Source organism: Apus apus, chromosome 4 (genome assembly GCF_020740795.1).
Source record: "Apus apus isolate bApuApu2 chromosome 4, bApuApu2.pri.cur, whole genome shotgun sequence".
NCBI lineage: Eukaryota > Metazoa > Chordata > Aves > Apodiformes > Apodidae > Apus > Apus apus.
In genome coordinates this window covers 54,762,422-54,784,681 of record NC_067285.1, presented here as the reverse complement: position 1 = coordinate 54,784,681, position 22,260 = coordinate 54,762,422, and the positions used below count along the sequence as shown (strand labels likewise).

Here is a 22,260-nt window from a genome sequence, read left to right as displayed (position 1 = left end):
TGAGGGGAGACCTCATTGCTCTCTGCAACTACCTGAAAGGAGGCTGTGGTGAGGCGGGTATTGGCCTCTTCTCCCTAGTGTCTAGTGATAGGTTATGAGGATGTTCAGATTGAATATTGGGAAAAATTTCTTCACAGAAAGACTGGTGAGGCATTGAAACAGGCTTCCCAGGGAGGTGGTGGAGACACCGTCCCTGGAGGTGTTCAAAAAACGGATGGACGTGGTATTTTATTAGATGATTTAGGTGGTCACAGGGGTGTAGGGCTGGCAGTTCAACTTGACAATCTTGAAGGTCTTTTCCAATCTTAATGATTCTATGAATATCTGTCACCTTGGGGGAGGGGTGAAAAATCAGCCCTTACTGCACTGATTCTCTCCTCTTAGCTTTGATTTATGTAACTTAGCTGATCAGAGAAAGCCCTTCTATTTAAACACTCATTTGGACATTGGAGGCATTTTCTGCACTTATTTTAATATTGGATTCTAACAAGTTAGAAGCCTGAAGGTTGTCTTTTTATGTTTTAGGGCAGTGCTTAATTAGTGAGTCCACTGAAATAATTTTTGCTAACAAAAGGTATCTGATTAATAGTTTACTTAAGAGATACAGCTTTTCTGCTAAGCGGTGTGGATACATTTTTATACTGATTTAAGGCCAGGAGTCTTTTAGATGATTGTGTCTATGTCAGTACCAGTCACCTCATGCAACTTTCCTTTGTGAGCATGCCTTAACTGAAGGGTTGTTTGGGTTTTGTTTTCCTTTTTAACAAAGGAAAAATGTGAAAGACTTGTAAATTGGATTTTGAACTGGATTTTCATAGCTGTTCTGCAAACTTAAATTATCTTGCATCACTGCATTAATCTTCCAGGACAAGACCCAAAAATGTACTTTTCTGCTTTGAAAGTGTTTGATGGTTGATGAGCTTTCTCCATAAAGGATTTTTTCATGCCTTGCACATAATGCCATGCATGTATTTTGCTTCTGCATGACCCTCACTCAAGAGTTTAATCTTTCTTTTGGTCACCAGCAGGGGAAAAAATATTTTCTTTCATCTTACTAGTTTTCTCAAAGGTACCAGCTCTTTTTAATCCGCTCTTCTTCATACCTATTCTGTAAGGATCTTGAACATGTCAAAGTTTATAAATAACTGAAAAATGCATGTTTTAATGTTAATATCTTGCATTCTGGTGCAACAAATAGGTTAAAAATGTCTCTAGCTGCTTTCTGCTATACTGTGGTAATTCTTACCAAACTCTTTTATTTGAAAACAATTATAGCAACGAATTAGTGCCACTAAGACTTGACAGCAGAACATTGTATCCACTTGGAGTTTATGGAAAGGGAGATTGAGGGTGTGGTATGAGAAGCTTGTGACTCCTGTGCGCCTTCTGCATGTGTACATTTATGTGTGGAGATAAAATTCTGAGTAATTTTGTTTAAATGTATTGTAAGATCTCTTTGAATCCCAAGGCAAATAAATTGTTCTTAGTTTGCAAGAGCTATTTTTAGGTGTGAATTGTTTTGCAGATAGGGTATTTATGCTTACAACTGGGATGGTGCGTATGTGAGAGATTCAGTATAAGTTTGTAAATCCATGAGATGTTGCCAAAGATTATTCAAATGCTTAAGCAGAAGAGAGCAGATTGAAATTTGCTGACTTCTGGTCATAAAAGAAATTGATCAATAACTATCTTTCTCCCCATATATTTTTGCAGAAGTTATTATGTGATTTCCACATTGGAAGGGCAGAAAGGAGAGGTTCTGGGCTTGGCTGGTTTGAAGAGGTTCTGAGAAGGATGATACAAGTTTTCCATGTCAAATCTAATGTTTTTAATATTAGTATGTGACAGTGTTCTAACTCAGAACAGTTTTCTGCAGCCTTGCTAGGCAACTCAATTAGTACCTCAAGTTTTGAGTTAAGTTTCTATTTTGCTCTCAACCCCTCGATTCAGAGGGCTGATGAGGACGTTGCTTGAAAACCTGTTTGTACCTAAGATTTAGAAAAGCTTTTGTCTAGTGTATCATCTGCCTGGAGAAAGGATGGTACATGCTTTAACAAACTTGACACTTTTTGTCCATGTTGACTCAAGTAGTTAGGATTTTTTGTGTCAAACTTGGTAGACTTGAGTAGAAAGCATGTGCTTTCTGATACCCGAAATATAGCATTTATCAGAATTTCATGCAGTTAGCATGATTGACACAAGTGGTCAGCCTACCCATCAGCTTTCCATGTTAATTTTGGCTCATGGAGTGGAAACTAGTCTCTTCTGCTCCACTTTGTCATTTGGTGTTATACAAAGTCTCCTCTGCTGCTGCGGAGTTTCTCCTTAGAATCTGCTGTGGTTGTGTTTGCTTCTTCACAATAGTAGGTTTCCGCTTCAAGAGGACACAGATGTCTAGGGTTGAGCTGCTGTTTGATTCTCCAGATTGACTCACCAATCCTTCTGTTGAATTTCCAGATGCTTTCACAGGTGCTTGTTCCGAAGGTGTCTCATTTCCCGCCTCATGCTTCTCTTGATCTCTGGTTCTTGCAGACAGTGCATTGTTTGCACAGGTGCAGTACTGGAGATGCTGCTTGGTGTGGCTCTGGGTTCTGCCCATGCTTCATGGTCAAAGCCTTCCCTTGATGTTGCTTCACCTTTTTACACTTTGCGTAGTGTGACCCATCAAGGTCTCTGAGCTGAGCTGTCACTTGCCATTTTTGTCTTCTGACATGTCATAATGTTACTGCTTGACACATGGAATTCAAGGATGGCCTGCTATTTCTCCCATTATTTCTGATTGTATTAAACCCTTGTTGGAGATGTCACACAGGATCACAGTATAATAAGCAATAAATGCCTAGGCCTCTTAGTAATTTTCTGCACAATACCAGAGTTTGTATTGTATTGCTTACAGGGTTTTGGTAGTGCTCTCTGGTCTCACACTGAAAGGGATAGAGAAAGTTCCACAAAATATGCTCTATATACTCACCAGTGCTTTTGAAAGTTTTAACATATTGTATTGTCATATGATTGTTCTTGTAAATATTTGGTATATGCAGAATCCAATCAGCTTTCTCTGTTCTTCCCTAAGATTTGTGATCTCTACTTTTTTATCCATCAGAGTATCCCCCTGTGATGGCTTTTCCTGTAATTGCAGCAGTTGTTGCCGCTGATGATTTTGCTAAAGTGTGATGGTAAAGGTGTATAAAGGGCTGTAAGCCTTTGACTGAAATCTTGCTTTTCTTCAGCTCTTTGATTGCTAGTCATACTTCTGATGTGGATACTCAGTATATCTACATTTACATTTTACCTTTAAATCTGGTGCTGAGGGTGGCTTAGGTTCTGGAGGGCTTCTTCAAAATCTTTTAATTTGTTTTCTTTTCAAAATAAAGGTTGTAAGTATTTTCTAGGCTCAATTTCTGAATGTTCTGTTTTTAAGTTTCCAGATAGGGGTGTATGAATTCCTACTACAGCAGCAGTCTCAGTTTCAGCTAGTAATTTCTTAATGTCTTTTTGGTTCTTTCCTTGCAGTCCTGTCTTGTGTTTCCCCTCTGTGTTTTCCAGGATTTATTAGCCAAAATTGTTGGGGTTTCCTGTTCAGCATTGTACCTTTCCTTGCGACAGTGCCTCTTCTGATAGCTTACCGAAATCTTTTATATACTTTATCTGAATCTTCTGTTGGTGCAGATGTAGTTGATTTAAATTTTGCTCTTGGATTAAACCTGTTTAATTTGCTTATGCTACTTGGAGAGAATGGGATACTTAGAAATAATTAATTTTGAAATTCAGTGACTTCCCTGCTGTTTGGGTCAATGGTACTTGATCATGCAATTCCTAAGTGGTGGGTTTTTTTACAAGCTTATGCATAAATGTTTGTATCATACCTTGAAGGCATTTGTTAACTCCATCTGTATCCTTCTAATGGCTTCTTCCATAATTTAATGTAGTTTGTTGTGATCGACATGTAGTATATAATTAACTTTCTTCACTGCATCTGACTATTTGTTTGGGTTTTTTTTTCCAAATAGTGACTTATTCTGTGTTGTAAGTCTCCACACACCAGTAGCTGTCTAGCATGTCCTCCTCAGTGCTCATGGCTCTTACTTAGCCTTTTCCCACTTCTCCTAGGTTTTTGTTTCAGGTCAAGTCTAGTGGGTTTGTTTCTGAGAACTCATTGTTTGGATGTATTATTGTGTGAGTTTCTGCACCTGGACATCTCATCATCTGCAAACTGGGCTGCAGTGGAAATAAAGGCAGTTCTTTTGCTCTGTGTGTGTCTGTATGGTTTTGATACTTGTCTTGCTAAATGTCAGTAGAGTGACAGTACTTCCTCAAAATCATTTCACTGAACATGTTCAAAAATTTTCATGCAAAGGAAGTGATGGCTGGGCAAATCAGTGCTCTGTACAGCTACATTAGTAGAAAGAGAGAACAACGAAGGCAGGAGTTTTGGAAGACTTAACACTTCTTAGGCCTTAATTTCAGAGGAAGAATTTATTTTTTTTGTTATCACATTAAATATCCATGTAAGCCAATGCTATATAACCCACAGGGGAAGACAGTTATCAGGTAAGTATTTAGAGGTTATTTTGCTTTCATTTATATGAATGTACATCTATAAAACAAAACCCATGATAAAGTTCTAAGGGTGGTGGAAGTTTAACAGTGTAATTATTTTTTAGTGGTATACAATATATAGCATTCATTTAGGCTCTCACCTCAAATTTAATCAAGTAGAACTGACCATCTCCTTTAAAAGGATTTGTCCATAGTGTTACCCATGGAGTTCAGATTGTTGCTTTAGATTGTGTTTTGACAGACAAGTAGTTGATTGACCTCATCCTGCAATAACAAATGTAAGAGCTAATCATATAAACACATGCCTTGAGAAATAATGGAAGAGTAATGACTCATTATAGTTACTAGGAAAAGCAAGAGGTTATACTGTACATGTAGCTGTGTTGTTAGGAGTTATTGTTTTTATAGTCCAGGAAGTAAAAGCTAAACTTTAGCGAGAGTTTATTCATTGTCCATGAAGTCAATACAGAACTGAATGCTCAGCATGCAAATATTACTTAAGTAATACTGAAGTAGTGCTATTGAATAAGGCTTTCTTAGAAGTCAGCTGACATCTATCATCCATACAGCTCCCTTGGATGTTTCAGGTTTATGACTGGAGCTCATTACATTTCTCTTTTCTTTAGTGGAAAGAGAAGGGGTCGTCAGGACACTTTAAATATTGCGAACCATTTAAGCAGTATGTGTTTTGTCCAGTGTTGAAATGTTACAATACCTGTTTTGAAAAATTCTTACTAATGGCACGTGACATGACAAGTTGTCGTTGTTGCGGTGTTGAGCTCATCCACGAATATGCTGCTGACATCCATGGGACTATTTGAGTAATAACTCGTGAGATTACTCCAAGAGTCACAGCCTGACTTGTATGAAATCTTGGCTCTTGTGGAGGGTATACTTCTGCATTTGTTCTACATGGTCAGTAGATGTATGCTGTTTGTTTAGGCATTTTTAAGATACAAATCTCTTTAACAGAAGGTGTCTTGAGAGACTGTCAGGCTGTAGGTTATATTAGTGTAGAGCTGGGAGAAGGATGTGGCAGGGCTTGGCTTTCAGGAGCCAGGTGAAGGACACATGCTTGTTGTCTGGCCAACTGGAGGAGGGGAGGGTGTCCCTACTGGCATCAGGCGCAACAGTGGCACCAGCTGCAGAGTGACATCCTCCAGCTCTAGGCAAGTTTTGATGCAAGTTGCCTGTGACACTGGAGAATGGATGTTTGGCAGGTCACCAGTGTGTGCTGAAAGCATCTGGAGTCTGAGGACTGCATGGTTAAACCTGAGTGGGAAATGTTACTCTGTGATGCCATCCTGACCATTTTGATAGCATTTCCTGTGCAACAAAGCCATGGCTCCCGGTAACTTTTAAGGTCTGAGGTGTTATTTATTGTAATTCATAAATAAATTGGCTTTGGTGTTTTAATAAGGTATGCTAGAGGTAATATATAATCCAGCTCTTGACTCTCGAATATGTAATCCAGTTTTAGTTTGAGAACCCCTTGTAGTTTAGCAGGTAAAATACCACAGGCTCACAAATATAATCATAAGATTGCTGCCAGGGGGGCTGTAGAAAGATGATAAAGACTGCTTGATCTTTGTGTGTGTTTGATTTAAATCAAAGTGACTTTTTCTGAAAGAGCATTACTGCTGGTTAGTAAGTAAATCCTTTTGTAATAAAGAAGATTGTTCATGTGTAAGGTGCATAAACTTGCTTGACCTTTAAAAACAGCAGTTTTTAGTGTTCTGTAAAGAAGGGGGTATGTGTTACACAGGTTAGGCTTTGTGTGGTCATAGCAAAAAACAGTTTGAAAATTGATTTCTACTGTGAGAATGCAAGCACTGTACATCATAATTTAATGAATGAATACAGACTACTAATCTGTATACCCTGCAATGGTTTTAGGTTCCCCCTCCAGCCTATGACTAAATGTGAGGGACAGTGGTCAGTCCAGTAAACTGTAGTATGATTTCTTCCTTCAGCATCAATCGCATCACGTAACTGAACCCTTTTCCAGCAGTACCCACCCTCTTGTGCATTGTATGTCCTTCCAGAAACAAGATGCAAGAGCAGTTACCCAGACCCCCTAGCCAGTTGTGACTTTGTGTTCCCTGGTTTCAGATATTATATTTCACTGCTTTGCTTCTGCTAATACCTGTCTGTTACAGAAAAAAAACACTGAACAATTTTCTGGACCTTTGCTTTAGAATACAATTTTGCAAAAGAAGAAGCTGACTTTATTCAAAAAGTTGTATCAAACAAAATGAGGGTGTTCTCCATCCCTTTTCCCTTCCTGGCCCCATATATTGGTGTGGTTACTGTAGATATTTAGCACATGTGTCTGGTGAGACTCTTCTTGATATAAGGTTACTTGTTCTTGAGTGCCTTCAGGACTGGGGTTGCCATCAGTTAGTCAGATACTAATCCCACAGACTTTAACATGTGCTTTAAACCTTTGCTCATTAAAACTGCTTGCTTGAACAGCTTTGCAGATTTAGTATTCTAACATTTGGAATGCCTTCCCTTATTTCACTATGTAGTCAGAAACCTGATGAAATAATGGGGGGGGAAATTGTAATCAGTATAGTCACATTATTTGATGCCTGGATAATTCACTGGCTGTCACCCAAGGACCAGTCTAATTTAAGGAAAGTGATTATTTTTTGCCTCTTCTGTTTCTATAGAAACTTTCAGTTACTTATTCCTTAATCATTTCTCAAAAGGTACTTGCTATGTGAAGAATTAATGAACAGTATTAAAATAATTTTTTTATTTTGTTATGATCACTTAATGTAAAAGTTCCTCAGAGAGATTATCAGTTTGAACTGTTGTGATTTCATTCTGGTTGCATCACGTGTCTGGATTTCAATAAAATAACCAAACACTCAAACCTAAAAAAACAACACTGGCCTGCAATGCAAAATGGAACAGTTCCTGGAGGGCAGCAGTCAGGGGTAGCTCATGATTGCACGAGTGAATATTAATTTGCTTGAATGTATATAAACCACATAAATTACTTTTTTAAATGTCACAGATATCATCAATCAAAACAGCTATTTCATTATGTAAGTAAAAATTTACTGCTGCAATTATCATGGTAAGCGTGACTTTGAATTTCCATGTGGTCTTCTGGAGTTCTGTGAATTTTCTTCCTTTAACCTCCCTGCATGGATGTTTCTACAATCTGGGTCCATTGCTGAAAAGGCACTGGGCAACTCCAACTTACTGTATCAGTGGAGAGTATTCTTCCTTTTCATTACCTGCCTCCCATCTGTTGTTTCAGTGCTGGCTGGTCTTTTTTGGTTTTGTTTGTTTGTAGCACTCTCCACGTTTCTTGAACACACTGCTCTGTCTCACATTGTTTCTGTTTGGTGGGACAGGGGGATGTTCTGGCTCCCTGACCTTACCTGTGTATCCCAGTTGTTACAGCTGCAGCGCCCTCCTGTATCTTAGTGGCAGAATTGTCTGGCAGGACCACCTACACACCAACAGATTAGGAAATATAGCAGGAGGAAAGAAACAAGTACACTTTTAAAGATTACAGGGATTTAACAGTGTATCTGTACCTTGGAGATTCCATTTGGCCAGCATAAAACTTTATTTAGATACTGCATCATGACTATTGCATATTTAGTACTGTTGGTAGACATGTGAAGCTGCAAAGTGTGAAGAATCTTTGGCATAAGCCCTGTTAGATGTTTCTAGCAAATCCAGGTGATTAACACAGTGTAGTGTCTGCCTTGATCTACACTCCAGTTGAGCAATACTTTTGAACTTAATAGAAGATTTAGAAGTTTGGACATCTTTGCCCATGCTTGAAGCACATATGGACTTTTTGGACCAGGGCCTTACTGGTTTTGTGACCCTAGAATGGAAGGTATGTTTGACAGCAAATAATAAAAAAAAAGAGTTTAAAAGAACATTATAACCTACTTCAGCATCCTGAGTTTAAAAGGAATCAAGGTTTATCTATGAGGGCTGGTAAAGGATTGGCCAGAGGCAGCTTGTCAGTTGTACACCAGTAATCAAAATGCATGAGAGGTGAGGGTTTAGGATGACAATAGAACAACTAAAGCTGGTTAGACTAATGAATATTGGGATACTTTGTTTATATTTAATATTTTGTGTTCATACCCTGTAATTAGCAGATAGCTCTCTAACACTGCTTACTTGATGACCTGATGCTGTCTTCAGACTTGTTTCTTGTGTATTTCAGAATTCTTGGATTTGAAACTGTTGGATATTAATGCATCAGGCAGGAAGAGATTGCCTTTGATCTGGTCTGTGAAAATCTGTATAAAACAAAATATAAATAAAAAAAACATTGAATAGGGGAAAAGATAGGTGGGGTATTTCCAAATACCAGTTTCAGTTCAGATTTAAAGGATCTACTAAGACGGGAAATGGGTAGTACTTTCATCTTTATGATGCATAAAATAAATGTGAAAGAAAAACAGCGAGGCAAGCAGTCTTCTTTACCAATTATGACAGTGCAAAATGAGGAACTAATAAAACAATGACGGTAAAAGATGAAAGCAGCTGCTTGAGAGGAGAAGAGCATTTTAACAGGAGTGTTTTAGAATGTTTTTTTTTAATACATGCAGTTTATTTCAACTGTTTAAAAACATTGAATTTTGACCCCAATAAATATTTGCAGAAAAAAAAAATAATCTTTGGAAGTTCATCTATTTCTTTTCAGCATGAATTTGCTGAGAACTTCAACATGAGAATTTAAATCTGACATTTCTGCAGGGGAGATGAAAATCCTTTGTGGAGGTGAAAAGGGGGAAAACTTATACATCTTTTAAAAATAAAAATAGGGCTTCTTCTGGGAGAGGGTTTGGGAGCTTAGAGTTTTGTTTTGTGTGTACTTTCTTATTAAAATAGGATCTATCATTTATGGAAATGTATTTAGGAATTATTAGTAGCACTTGGTATGCAACTGTTGATGGCCCCCTCCGTAGCAAAGAATTTTCAAAGCTACTTTGGGAAAACAGTATGGCTTTGTCTTTCATTAGTATCCTTTCATCTTAAAAACAGCTTGACTGTTAGGCATTTTGATCCTTTCTGCTATAAACAATAAGACCACTAAGCAATGTAATTATTTTTGCTGGAAGTGTTAGTTTTTCTTAGCTGACATTTTGAATTTGTCTGGGTTGTATTGTCTGGGGTGGTGTTTTTGTTGATCTTGTGGTGGATGCTTTATTGTTATTTTGTTTTTCCCAGGACTCCAACAGTATATGAAACACAGCAAAGAACTAAATAACTTTTAAACATGGTTTTATAAAACAACTACATTCTTTTTTGCTGCAGTTCATCTGCCTTTATGCTAGAATCAATGTATTTTAAGAGCTGAAGTCTTTTTGAAACAAGGTTTTTCACTGTGGAGTCACTTTCCCTCTTTACAACATGAGGCAACGAGGGTGGAGATGAATACATAGGTCTGCATTTTACTTATGGAGGGTGAAATGGAAAGCAAGGTGGCTGTGGAGCCACCTCGGGTGGGATTATGGCTGATCCATCATTGTATATTCATCAGGATTTCCTGTTCCATAGGTCTCCTTGTGGGTACTCTTGATGTCGTGTTGGACTCCAGTGCCAGAGTGGCCCCGTATCGAATCCTCTACCAGGCACCAGACTCCTTGGTCTATTGGACTATCGCCTGTGGTAAGGACAAATACACTGACATGTGGATTTTTATTCTTCCTTGATACGGTGACACGTAACTAACAGAGCATCCTGCCTGCTGAGCACAGGCATTTCAGGATAAATAAATGGGTCAGGATGAAAACCTGCTCTAGTGGTTACTTTAAGAAGCAACAAAACTTAATGTCCAAACCTTGAGTGCTGGAACGTGTGTATGTGTTATGCATGGTAACTGAATAAAATCAGAAATGGCCATGGAGCAGGGACATAAACATCTCTTATTTCCCAGCCTTCATTTCCCAAAGATGTTCCCAGACAAGCAGTCTGATATTTATCCCTCCTCTTTGCATTTTTTTCTCCATGCCTATGGCTCACTTCTACAGCATTTCTGAGGTACAGCATTCCTGGGTGATGGATGGGGTATCTGTAAAGGGTAGGAGGAGTACCTAGGTTTTAGCCCCCACATTACCTAGACAGGGCACTGGCTTCCCTTGAAATGGAAACAGGGAAGACAGTGCAACCACAGCTCGCACCTGAGTACTGAATGCCTGTGTGGCATTTCCTGGAGAGCGAGCTTAATCTCCTCCAGGATAAATGCCATCCCAATGCCAGGGATACTCACATCCTGAATGTTTATTTCAGACAGTATGCTGTCTTTCTAATTATGATGTACTTAGAAAATCAGCAAGATGGTAGCTATGGTGGAGTTAAATACTGAAGTGTGTGTTCTTACATAGACGCAACAACTCTTAGAAGATTTGGTCTTTAAGGCTCAAACTTTGACAGATCTAATTGTATTACTTTTTTCTGTCATTGTAGTAGTCAGTGAAATCAAAGAAGTTGATATTTTGGTACATTAAATAGGATTTTTGCATACATTGGATCCTGTAAATACTGAATACTTATTTCTGTGGTCAGGTACCTATTGCAAGCAGCCTAAAGCACTCTGCAGCTAGTTTCTGGTTCTTTGTCAACTCTGAAAGTAGCATCTGAAGCTGAATGCGGGTTGAGGTTATTTAGCTTTGATTGGCCAAGCTTGTAAGGTCAGATCCTGTTTGGTAGTGTTGCTTTTCAGTCCTAGCAAGTGGAAGCTTTGGAATGCAGCTCCACTAGGTCTAAAGTTTCAAACGTTGTTTTAGGCAGCAGCCACAAGTCTGTTCATTTGAAAGAAAAATGAGAAACAGGACAAATGAGAAGTGCATAAATGCCTGTCGTCTGGCAGGCAGACTGGTAACTTTCAGCTCCCCCAGTGCTACCTGACACTGAAAGATACTGGTTGATGAAGCTGTGGACTTCTGGCCTAAGAGTGCCCTCTCATCTGTGCCCACTCTCCCAATAATATGCCATTATTCAGCTTACTTTTCCTTTGAGAAATGCTTTCTATTGGGAAGGGAAGAAGAGGAGAAATGCATCAAGAGTGGCCAGTAACGTAATATGTGAAGTAATTAGTAAGCCACTCTGTCCTATAAACTGTAAAGAACAACTGAGACACAAATTTTCTTGGTGTTTGCAGACTCCCTTCTAAAGAAAATTACGTATCACAAAGTTCTCAACAGGATAGGGTTTCTTCAAAGACACTCATACTGTGCACATATTCAGAAATTAATTTTTAGGACTGTGTAAATAGGTCATGTGACTTTTCTTTAAGTGCATTTGCAGGTTTTTTGCATGCTACATATAGATGCTCTAATTTTATACCTACAATTTGTGTCCTCAGATAACTAGGGACACAGAATTGAAAACAGATGAGTTATGGCCCCAGAATTAACGCATGAACCATAAATGTTGAAATTCATGGTGCTGCTAAACTGTGAGGATTTTATTCCTCTTCTGTGACAGATATTGCAGATTTTATGTAAAAATACAATACTCTTTGTTTACATTTAAGCTAGTTTTAACAAACATTCTCTTCAATTATGAACGTAATTAAAATTGCTAAGGTAGTTAATGCGTGCATCTGTGCTTCCATTTTGTGGAGTATTTATTGAATTTTTAGTCTCCTAATATCTGCCTCGTTGATTGGCGTAGGAATTTTTGTTAAATTACAAAACTGCACTAGCTTAGTCTTGTGACCTGAGTGGTATAGTGTGGCTCTTACAGGGAGGTAAGACTTTACAGGGAGCATATTTATGCATCCTTGAAGCTGAGGAGCCCGGTGTTGCCTGAGGCTCTGCGCTGTAGTTATTTTATGAACTTGTAAATAAAGCAATTCCTTCTGAACTAATTAAGGGTTGTTTCCATTGTACAGGTTACTATGGGAATTGGCTGCTTTTAGCTATGCAACTCTTGATTTGTCTTGCATTGCACAGCTGTCCCTCCCTGTTCAATGGGGGTAGACTGCTGGTTATTTGGTTCCTGTAATCTCTTATTTTTACAGAAATTTGCTATATTCTCCTCTGCATTCCATAAAACAATGATCTATATACTCAGTAAGTAGCTCTGCAGGGTGACTGGAAGAAATGTGATGGTTTCCTGCCTCATTCATGCTACATGACATTTGGTCTTGTTCTGTGAAAGACTATACCAAGGGTAAAAAATAATTCAAGAGGCTTTGTTGGCTCTAAAATGACAAGTTATGTTTAGACCCCAGATTTGTTTATAATTCATTCTGGATGTGAGTTTTCTTGCGTATTAACTCTACTGGTCTAAGCTGTATGAGAATGCCAGAAGGTAAATCTGAGGCTTTATAGCTCTGTAAAGGAGGCTCTTTCTCTAGTGCAGTGTTGTGTTGAAGATGTCACAGGTTAGAGTTCCATCTGTTGAACTCTACTGGAAAGATGTTATTGGTAACTTTTGAAGAACAGTTTTAAGCATATTAATTTTGTAGTAGTCTAGAAATCCAAAATGTTTTATGCAAAACTGAACATGTACTGTAGTAGCCTTTCTGTGTCCCTTGTTGGTGTCCCTCCCCAGTGTGCTAGTGCTCAGTTTAGGGGGAAAAATGGTGGTATATATAAAATCTCTTTGGAAGTGAACATCTTCTCCACCTATAAAATCAAGACATTCTTACTATGACTTTGTGTATTTTTCAGGTGTAGAGCCATTGCTGGAGGGTTTTTGTGGTAATAGTAATTATATACAGTTATATAGAAGTTTCTAAATCTATATGTTCACATGGGAAAAAAATAAAATGGATTATTTTAAAGCACGAACCTTGAAATTTTATTACATGCCTTAGAAAAGGTTTTCAGAAAAGCTCATGTGCTTTGGCTAATAAAGCTACAAGTTTTAATTAGAGTGCTCTTGAGTTTACCAGCCATAACTATTTCTTCCCCCCTCTCTGCACAAATTGAGGTTTTGTCAGTTCACTCCCGAAGCTGTTAGTACTGGCAGGAACAATTTTTGACTCCCTGAAGTGTTAGAGGTTCTCTTGCAGTGCATTCTATTAACAGCAGCAGTTCAGGTTGACAAATAAACATTTCAGGTGAGAATCTACTTGGAATAGAAGACCAGACAAAGCAGCCTCATCAGCTGTCTCATGTTAAGCCATCCCTATTCCTTAGCCATCAGCTGAAAAAATAAGAGATTATGCTTCTGAGTGTGTTTTAAAGCATGTTTATATGACTTGTCAATTTTCTTCTGAGTCCTGAACTCAGTCACATTCCCTCTGTACCTTCACCTCTTACCTTAGACAAACCAAACGGTAGCAACCTAATCCTGTCCCTCAGAGATGTTTCCATGTTGCTCATGCTGTTACTTCACCCCACCTGCCAGGCAGTTACCCCTTCTCCTGCTCTCTCCAGGACCATGCATCCTTTCTCTATCCAGCTCTTCTGGTCTAGACCTCCCTTAGCTCTCCAACTTCTGTTTTACACGCTTACTAGTTTCCTCCCTGAAGACTGAGAAAAGTAGCTCATTCTGCCAGGGATGCTGGCCAACACAACACTGTTTTAGCCACAGAGCCCACCATTGCCTGAGTACCCTACTCTATGCACTGTAGCTGTTTTCCCCTTTATTTCCTGCCAGTTTTGAGGGCTCTGTATTCTGAAGTGCAGTGGTTTAACTGTTAAATGTTTTTTTCCCTTCCCTGAGAGTTAAGAGATATTGCTTAATTTACCTAAAAAGCCAATGATGGCAAAACATCTAATATGTTAAGGTAGGCAAAGACTTGCCAGTAGCAGAGTGGAAATAGACCTGTAGTTTAAAACAGCACAGCAACAGTGTTCTTTAATCCTGAGTGAACAAAGCAAAAAGAAAGATCTGGACTGGGGTGATAAATTGATGAGAACTGGCCTGATTGCATGGTCTGTTGTTGGTGAGACTGGGAGAGTAAACAGTAAGACAGTGGAAACAAAAAACAGTGGAAACAAAGAGGTGGGTTGTTACAGATTAATCAGCCAAAGCTGTTTCTTAAGAAGTCATGAGAAATAATTTATGAACCACAAAGAAGAAATAGAGAGCATTAAGAAATAGTTCATCATGATAGCCTGTCTGCACTAATTAGTGGGTTCTCTGATGGCAGTCTAGGTTTTTATATACATAGCTCGTGTATGTCTTTGTTGGCTTTTAAAGCAGTGTAAAAGCCAAGAAGAAATAAATTAGTCTTCAGACCACCTCCTGATTTCCAGAAAGGTCTGGTTTCATCCAGTAGTTTTAAGAAGAAGCAGCAGTGGCAATCATTTGTGGTTCTGAAATATTGGTTATGTATGCAGACTATTCTGCAACATGATTCGTGTATCCATACTGCAGCTTGGGTTATGAAATTCCCCTGGAAGTTGCTCAGAATGTTGCATTCCAATGCTTTTGTTGGAGTTGTGCGAAGCCCATTGTATGCTGCATTAAGAATATTTTTCCCCGTTGTTTGTTGATGAACAAGAAGGAAAATGATTGTTTAGTATGTTTCAGGGTGGTTGCATTGAGTTCTTCTACTAGTGGTGGACACACTCACTTGCAGACATGTGGCAATTTGTGCCTGTAGTGAAGCTGAAGAAGTTTTTAGGAAGAGCTTGGTGTAATTTGACGTCTTTTTAATGGATGCTTCACATGGGCCCTTCGCTGTGTTCTGCAGCATTAGTTAGCAGGTACATCTACTTGCTAGTTCCAACTAAAATCAGACAAATCTGCGATTTGAACAAAAGGTGATGCAATATTGATGCTGTTTCCTACCTGGATTGAGATACTTTAAATCCACATTCAGATACAGGTGTTAGTATGTGAATATGTAATTATTTTGGTTTTGAAAAGACTGTAAAGTCCTGGTGTAGACGTAATTCCCACAACATCCTTTTTTGGGCAAACAGGTTTTTTGGTGAGTGCTTGAGTTTATTCTTCCATCAGGGTGGCCACAGATCCTGAAGAGCACTAACAATATTACTTTGTAAGATGTTGAGAACAAAATGGAAGTTAAATTTATTGCAATCCATCTCAAGTAAAATAGAAGCAAAAATTAACATATATACATTCTAGTTCACACAAGAAGCTTTTTCATCCCTGTTCTGTACTGCTTTACAGACTACATGTAAGCTGATTCCTCCTGAGCTGACTTTTGGTCTTCTAAGCAAACTAGGGTCATCAAAGTTTCGTTTATTCTTTCATCATTAAAAGTAAACCACCTCTGACAACTTGCTTCCCCTGAAAAGACTCAGTTTTCTTAGATGTTTTTCAACATTGTTCTTCTGAGGAAGAGACAGTGAAATAAACTTGTCAGGAAGATGATCCTTTTTAGCTTTTACTCTTGACATTTTATAATTGTTTCATAGTTTATAGATGTATGTGATGGTGAAGTATTGGGAACCAATGGTAGGCTGGTTCCTAACCAGAGGTCCTTTCCAACCGTGACTGTTCTGTGATTCTATAGAATATACAACTGTTGGGTTTTTTCTGTCAGTTCCTAACAGTTGCAGGTAATATCTTGCTAACTCTGTGACATTGAGTGGCTCCATGTAATTATTTTGGTTAGAATTTTAAATGTAGGGGGGGTTTGCTCATGATACGGACATAAGTAGCTTGTTCTTCTAACAGAATAATTTTGAAGATTGGTACCTACGTATGATGAAATTAAATACTATAGGTGAAAAATTTTGGAATTTCCAGGGTTGCAGCATCTGGTGAAGTATTGCACCTCCAGTTAATGGCAAGTTTTATTAGTTTTTTGTTTATGCTTAAGCAGACATTGACACCAGTGAATTATTTATTTTCTGACTTTGGTGGCTTTTGTTTATATGCAGGTTGCTCAAGGAAGGAAATCACTGAACACTGGGAATGGCTTGAACAGAATTTGTTGCAAACTCTTTCAATCTTTGAAAATGAGAATGACATAAATACATTTGTCAGAGGAAAAATACAGGTAGTTAAATGTATTATTATTAATTACAATATTAATTATTATTAAGTGTTGTTATTGATAAATGTGGATGTGGAAGGAAAACTGATGTGAATTCTGAACAAATTTTGCCTGCTAGTCCCCAGGCTGCTTCACCTTTTTGAAGCAAAACCAGATTCTAAGTAGAAATGCATGTAAAAATTAAGGAAACTGGGACTAGGGCACATACCTACACCAGTGTGATATTTTATTTATGTGTATATATCTATATCTATATATAGATATAGATATAGTGTTGGCATTTACACTTCATAAAGGTGTTAGGAGTTGCTGTTCGGTGGTTTGGGTTTTGGTTGATTTTAACAGAATTTCTTTTTGTCCTTAGAGAGGAGATAGTAGCTATACTGGTAAAAAATACTTTATCCACACTAAGAATTATCTTAACTATTTTGGTAAAAGTTTGATTGTAAGTAAAATTGCTGTACTTACTTGGGGTGTGTTCTAAGCATTGGCTTTGTCTCATTCCTCTTTAGCGTTTCATGTAGTAAATCAACTGTCTTAAAAATCCTGTAGTTGTTTGTGTTTTACTAGTGAATCAGGTATGAGGGCTATAAATGATCATTGAAACACCTTATGTGAGAAGACATCTGACTTGTCAAATATAATCCTTTAAGAAAATTGTTACATTTTAGAGTTGGACAAATATTAAACATAAATGATGGTTTGCTGTCTTAGCTCTGATTTCCATGTAAAAATGGAGCAATTTGAAGGGAATAAGTCACTTTCCTTTTTGTAACTTTTCATATATGAGGCAATAGAGAAGATTTATAAAAGAGACAGGGAAAATAAATGAATGGACCAGAACTTCAGTACAGAACAGAAGGAACTGTAGTCAGTGAGGTATCAAAAAGCAGCTTTTCACCAGGCTGCTGCTACTTCAGATTTTATGAAGGTGGTCTGTACCTGAAAGTTTGAATGATGTTTCCATCCTACCAGTTAACTAATAGGAGCTATTTCAGGTTTTGTCTCTTGCTCTTTTCTTTTGCTTAAGGTCTGCTAAGAGAGGTCATAAAAGTAATTTGATATTTTACCTCATGAATAACATACCTTTTTTCCTTTTATTTTTCTGGAAGAAAATGTTCTGGTGAAATCTCATCCCTTGACCCCTCAGGGAGCATATTTACATGGAAGGGGAAAATATTACAAATCGTAGGTGCTTTACAGAGTTGTTAGGAGTAGTTGAGATAGGCTGGTTAATTTAAAACAGGGTGTTGGCAAGTGGTTTATGCTTGGTTGCTTTAGTCATAGGTATAGTAGGGAGGAAGGTCATCAGAAAGACAGCCTTGAATAAAGCAAGTATATAAGCAAGAGAATGAGCAGAGGAGTAAGAGATGAGCAAAACACTTTCCTGACATTGCAGTAACTGTTGTGGCCTCTGGCCCAGACAGCAGTGGGTATCTGATACCCATGGCAAACTAACATGCTGTGTACTTCAATCCCCTGCTTAGGGCATCATTGCTGAGTACAACAAAATCAATGGCATCAAGGAGGATGACGATACAGAAAAATTTAAGGAAGCCATAGTAAAATTTCACAAGCTGTTTGGGATGCCAGAAGAAGAGAAATTGGTGAACTACTACTCCTGCAGCTACTGGAAGGGGAAGGTTCCCCGTCAGGGCTGGGTGTATCTCAGCATTAATCACCTTTGCTTTTATTCTTTCCTCATGGGCAGGGAAGGTACGTTTTACAGCAGAACAGTGATTTGTGCATCTAAGAATTGTTAGGAAATCTTCTGTAGTTTGCTACTACTGTTCACCTGCTGGGCTGCTGGGGGTCACTGCTGAGGAAAAGAGGAGCAGAGAGCTTAACTGTGCACTTGCTCCTTTGTTTGTTTTGTATTTCTCAAAGGAGTTATCTGTAAAACAGTATCTGGGCATTGTTTAGAGGCATGTTACACTTCAGGGACTGTGCCTAAAAGGGAACAGGGATGAGATCACACTGGTTTTGGCTCCTTCTGCTCTTATACAATCCTTCAGTACTCCTCTGGCAGACTTGGCAACCTTAAACACCACATTTACTCTGGTGCAACACCAGAGCAGCAAAAAGAGCTCAGAGGAGATCCAGGATCAAGAACTATGTAGTGTGGATGCAACCAGTCTGCTCTAGAGGGAGTTAATTCTAAGGATGCTGGAGGTGAGCAAGTCTGCAGTACTTGGGTATGGGCAATGAATCAGCCCCAGGTCTTTCTTTTGAGCTTTGTAGACATACCCTGGTGAATGACTGGATAATTTTATTTATTTATTTATTTATTTTTAATGAAAATAAATGTAGATAAGATTAAATGGATATGTCCTTGTTCTCAGGACACTATCCTAACCTGTTGCAGTGTTGGAAGAAAAACCAGGGATCTGTCATTACTGTAATATATGAAACTTGAATGTATAAAAATACTGCAAGCCTATCTGATGTGTCTAGACTATGTTTCTTTGCTTCCATAGGAAAAAAAAGATGTGCAAGAGTCTGAGCTAGTGCTGTAGCAGTGAAAAATTGTTAGCCCACTTAGCTTTGTAATGGTTCTGTATGGTGTTCTGAGCCACACACGTAAATGGAATTTAAACTCTTTTTATTGGCTGTTTGTCGAGTGTTCATTGTTTGTACAAGCTGCATCTATTTGTGCTGGTCTCCCAACTTTTTAAGGTGCAGGAACATTTCAGCTGAATACATACTATAGAAAGAGGAAGATTAAAAAATGCTTTTGAATATGCTAGTTTTTGCACTGAATCTTTTTTTGTTTGCTTCTGTTCAGCAAAGTTAGTTATCCGCTGGGTCGATATCACTCAACTTGAGAAGAATGCGACGCTGCTGTTCCCTGATATGATCAAAGTGAGCACAAGGTCAAGCGAACATTTCTTCTCAGTATTCCTTAATATCACAGAGACATTTAAACTAATGGAACAGCTTGCCAATATAGCTATGCGACAGCTTTTGGACAATGAAGGATTTGAACAAGACAGGTCATTACCCAAACTGAAAAAGAAATCCCCAAAAAAAGTGTCTGCACTGAAACGGTAGGTAGCACGGGTGCATAGTAATTTGTTTCTCCTCAATCCTTTTACTTGCAGCATTTTGTCCAAAAGTTTTCTAATGTTGCTGCCATTTACTGTTACTCCACAATGATTGATTCCAACAGTGGCAAAATGTGAGTGATTTTTAAAACTATAATTCCTCACTTTCCTGTTGAATAGGAAAGGGAAAACATTTGAATATGAACATGTTGCAAAAATAGAAGAAACATTTGAGCCTAATTCTTGTTTGTTCAGAAGCTCTTCAGTGTATCTCTTGACACTGGCTGCATTAGGTATCCAAGGTGTTTTTATGTTACCAAGGGAAGGTAATAAAGCAATTTAAGTGTTACTAAGAAATGTAGCTAACATTTGTACTGCATTCTGTAACTGAAATTGAAAAATTGCTCTAGATTATTAATTCTATCTAGAACTTACATTAAGTAACAGAAAGACAATGATGTAAAATCCTAAGGGATTAAAAATTATCTGAAAGATATTTCTGCTTCTTTTGTAGACTTCATACAGCAATTTTATAGTTTCTTGTGGATTTTTTCATTATTTTATATATTGATCATGTTAGTGAACCATAAAGAATTGTAAATAGTGCTTGTTTTATTTCTCATTGTGTAGTGACATCTGCCACGCATTATATAGCTTCGACTTTTTTCTCTAGCTATTCACTGTTTTGCACTGACTGCATTATCATGACTAAGCCTTGAAATTGTTAACAAGCTCTAGCCCTAAGGATTCCATCATGTTAGTAAATAAGCCTCAAAGAAGCATTTTGGTGTAGTATTACATGGGGTATGTGTTGGTTAATAATAAATAGAGTCACTGTATATATTCTCAGAAAGTAGGGGTGAAAAGATCACCCAGACAGTCCACTCTGAGAAGTCAAGATCAATGTACCTACATCATTCATGACAAAATATTTTTTAATGTAGTTTTTAGAATCTTTCAGTAGCAGAGACTCTACATTCTCTACATGCAGACTGTTTCCACTGTTTTGCTGTACACTCAGTGCCCAACTGAGTTGTATGTTGCAGATAACTTGTACCTAAAAGTATATCTAAAAGTATATCTAAAAATGTATTATATATTTCTTAAAACAAGAAAAGCTTTCTGTGGTGTTTTTTGGTTTTTTTTAGAGATCTTGATGCCAGAGCAAAGAGTGAGCGATACCGTGCACTGTTCCGACTTCCCAAGGATGAGAAACTAGATGGACACACAGACTGTACTCTCTGGACTCCATTCAATAAAATGCATATTTTGGGTCAGATGTTTGTTTCTACAAACTACATTTGCTTTACTAGTAAAGAAGAGAACTTGTGCAGCCTTATTATTCCTCTTCGAGAGGTAAATATTTGTATTTGTAAATTTGAAGGGCAGACAAAGAAGCAGTATCTTACTAGAAATTGCATCCAGCTGATCATTATCCTTAATAATTAAAGGAAGCTTTCTATTAAATTAAAGCTTTGGGTCATACCCTAGCCTGATTCCAGTATTCTTTGATATCCTGGAGATGTTTTGGAAGACAAACATTGACAGATAAGAAAGCATTGATTCAGAAACAATGATCAGAAAAGATGACTTTCAGTGGCCACCTGCACTGCTCACTGCACCCAGTAGGTTCAGTCTCCAAGATGAGCCCTGCAGATACGTGTGTCTCTGCTTGAAATGAGTGGGTATCAGCTTTCATTATAGCAGAGCATGCTATAATGTCTGTCTTGTACCTCTAGAGCTTGCCTGTGTTTTGTGCTGTTCATGCTCAGACAGTTTTTAAGTGAAACAGAAGAATTACATGGGAACACTTTTTAGCTACTTCCAGTACATTAGTGAAGCTCATTTAGGCTAATGAGGAACTTAGAGATTCGTAGATAACAGAAAAATAAAAGGAAGGATAATAAAAGGAAGTTGGAAGGACAGAGAAGTGATTTAGCACCTGAACTGTGCATTACAGTGTTTAAGTAAATCTTCAAAGAAAATGTTTTGTGAAAATTTGTTATTCTATCCTTTTAGCTACAGAGATATACATGCTGATTTTAATGTCTTACCACTAATGTCTTACCATTGATCTGTATTTCAAAAGGTTTAAAAAAGGAGCAAAAGAAAAGGTCCTAGTTAACCAAAATGTGCCCTCTTCCATTCTCAAGGCAATAAAACAGTTTTCATTACCTAAGAAATTGTTTAAATCATAAAGGCAGTTGGTTAAAAGTGATTTCTGACAGTAGTGATTGGTTCAATGTCTGAACTGCACAAACATGATTAATTGCTTTATTTGATTTTAAGACTAATAATTGGTAACATTTAGAAGCCACAGCTGTTACATAATTCCTCCACACTATGACTTATCCCTGAGATTTCTTTGTGTTAAAATGCTTTACCAAAAGCTTGGTTAACTACTATCCTGGACTTGAAAGATTACGGCACGAGTACTGTTTACAGGTTGGGGTTCAGTTAGATTAGTGACTGTTTTGCTAACGATTGAAGGCCAAACAGAAACCTTCACCTCACAGGGTTAGGTGTTTGCCTTTGTGAGGAAAGACATGGAGTCAGTTTCCCATTGTTGGAGGTTTCTGTGTGCTGTGAAAATGCAGTTCAAATAACAGTCGTTATTACAGTGTGCAGCTACAATATAGTATAACAGAAGTGTTATCTCAAAAACGGCTTATTCACACATATTTGCTATAAAAAGTGAGCAAAACTCTCTACTGATTCAGCCTGTGCTGCTTGTTG

The 22,260-nt window shown here is 38.0% G+C and overlaps 1 protein-coding gene across 3 annotated transcripts in view; it reads left to right on the top strand.

Annotated features, from left to right (window-relative positions):
• TBC1D9 (TBC1 domain family member 9) overlaps window positions 1-22,260 on the top strand; it is a 50,603-nt gene that overhangs the window by 5,301 nt on the left and 23,042 nt on the right. For all 3 annotated transcript variants that reach the window (XM_051618342.1, XM_051618344.1, XM_051618345.1), the window contains exons 2-6: window positions 10,108-10,218; window positions 16,365-16,483; window positions 17,968-18,196; window positions 19,266-19,527; window positions 20,673-20,880. In XM_051618342.1, the coding sequence (XP_051474302.1) occupies window positions 10,108-10,218; window positions 16,365-16,483; window positions 17,968-18,196; window positions 19,266-19,527; window positions 20,673-20,880 (929 nt within the window). The remainder of the gene's footprint in view (window positions 1-10,107; window positions 10,219-16,364; window positions 16,484-17,967; window positions 18,197-19,265; window positions 19,528-20,672; window positions 20,881-22,260) is intronic.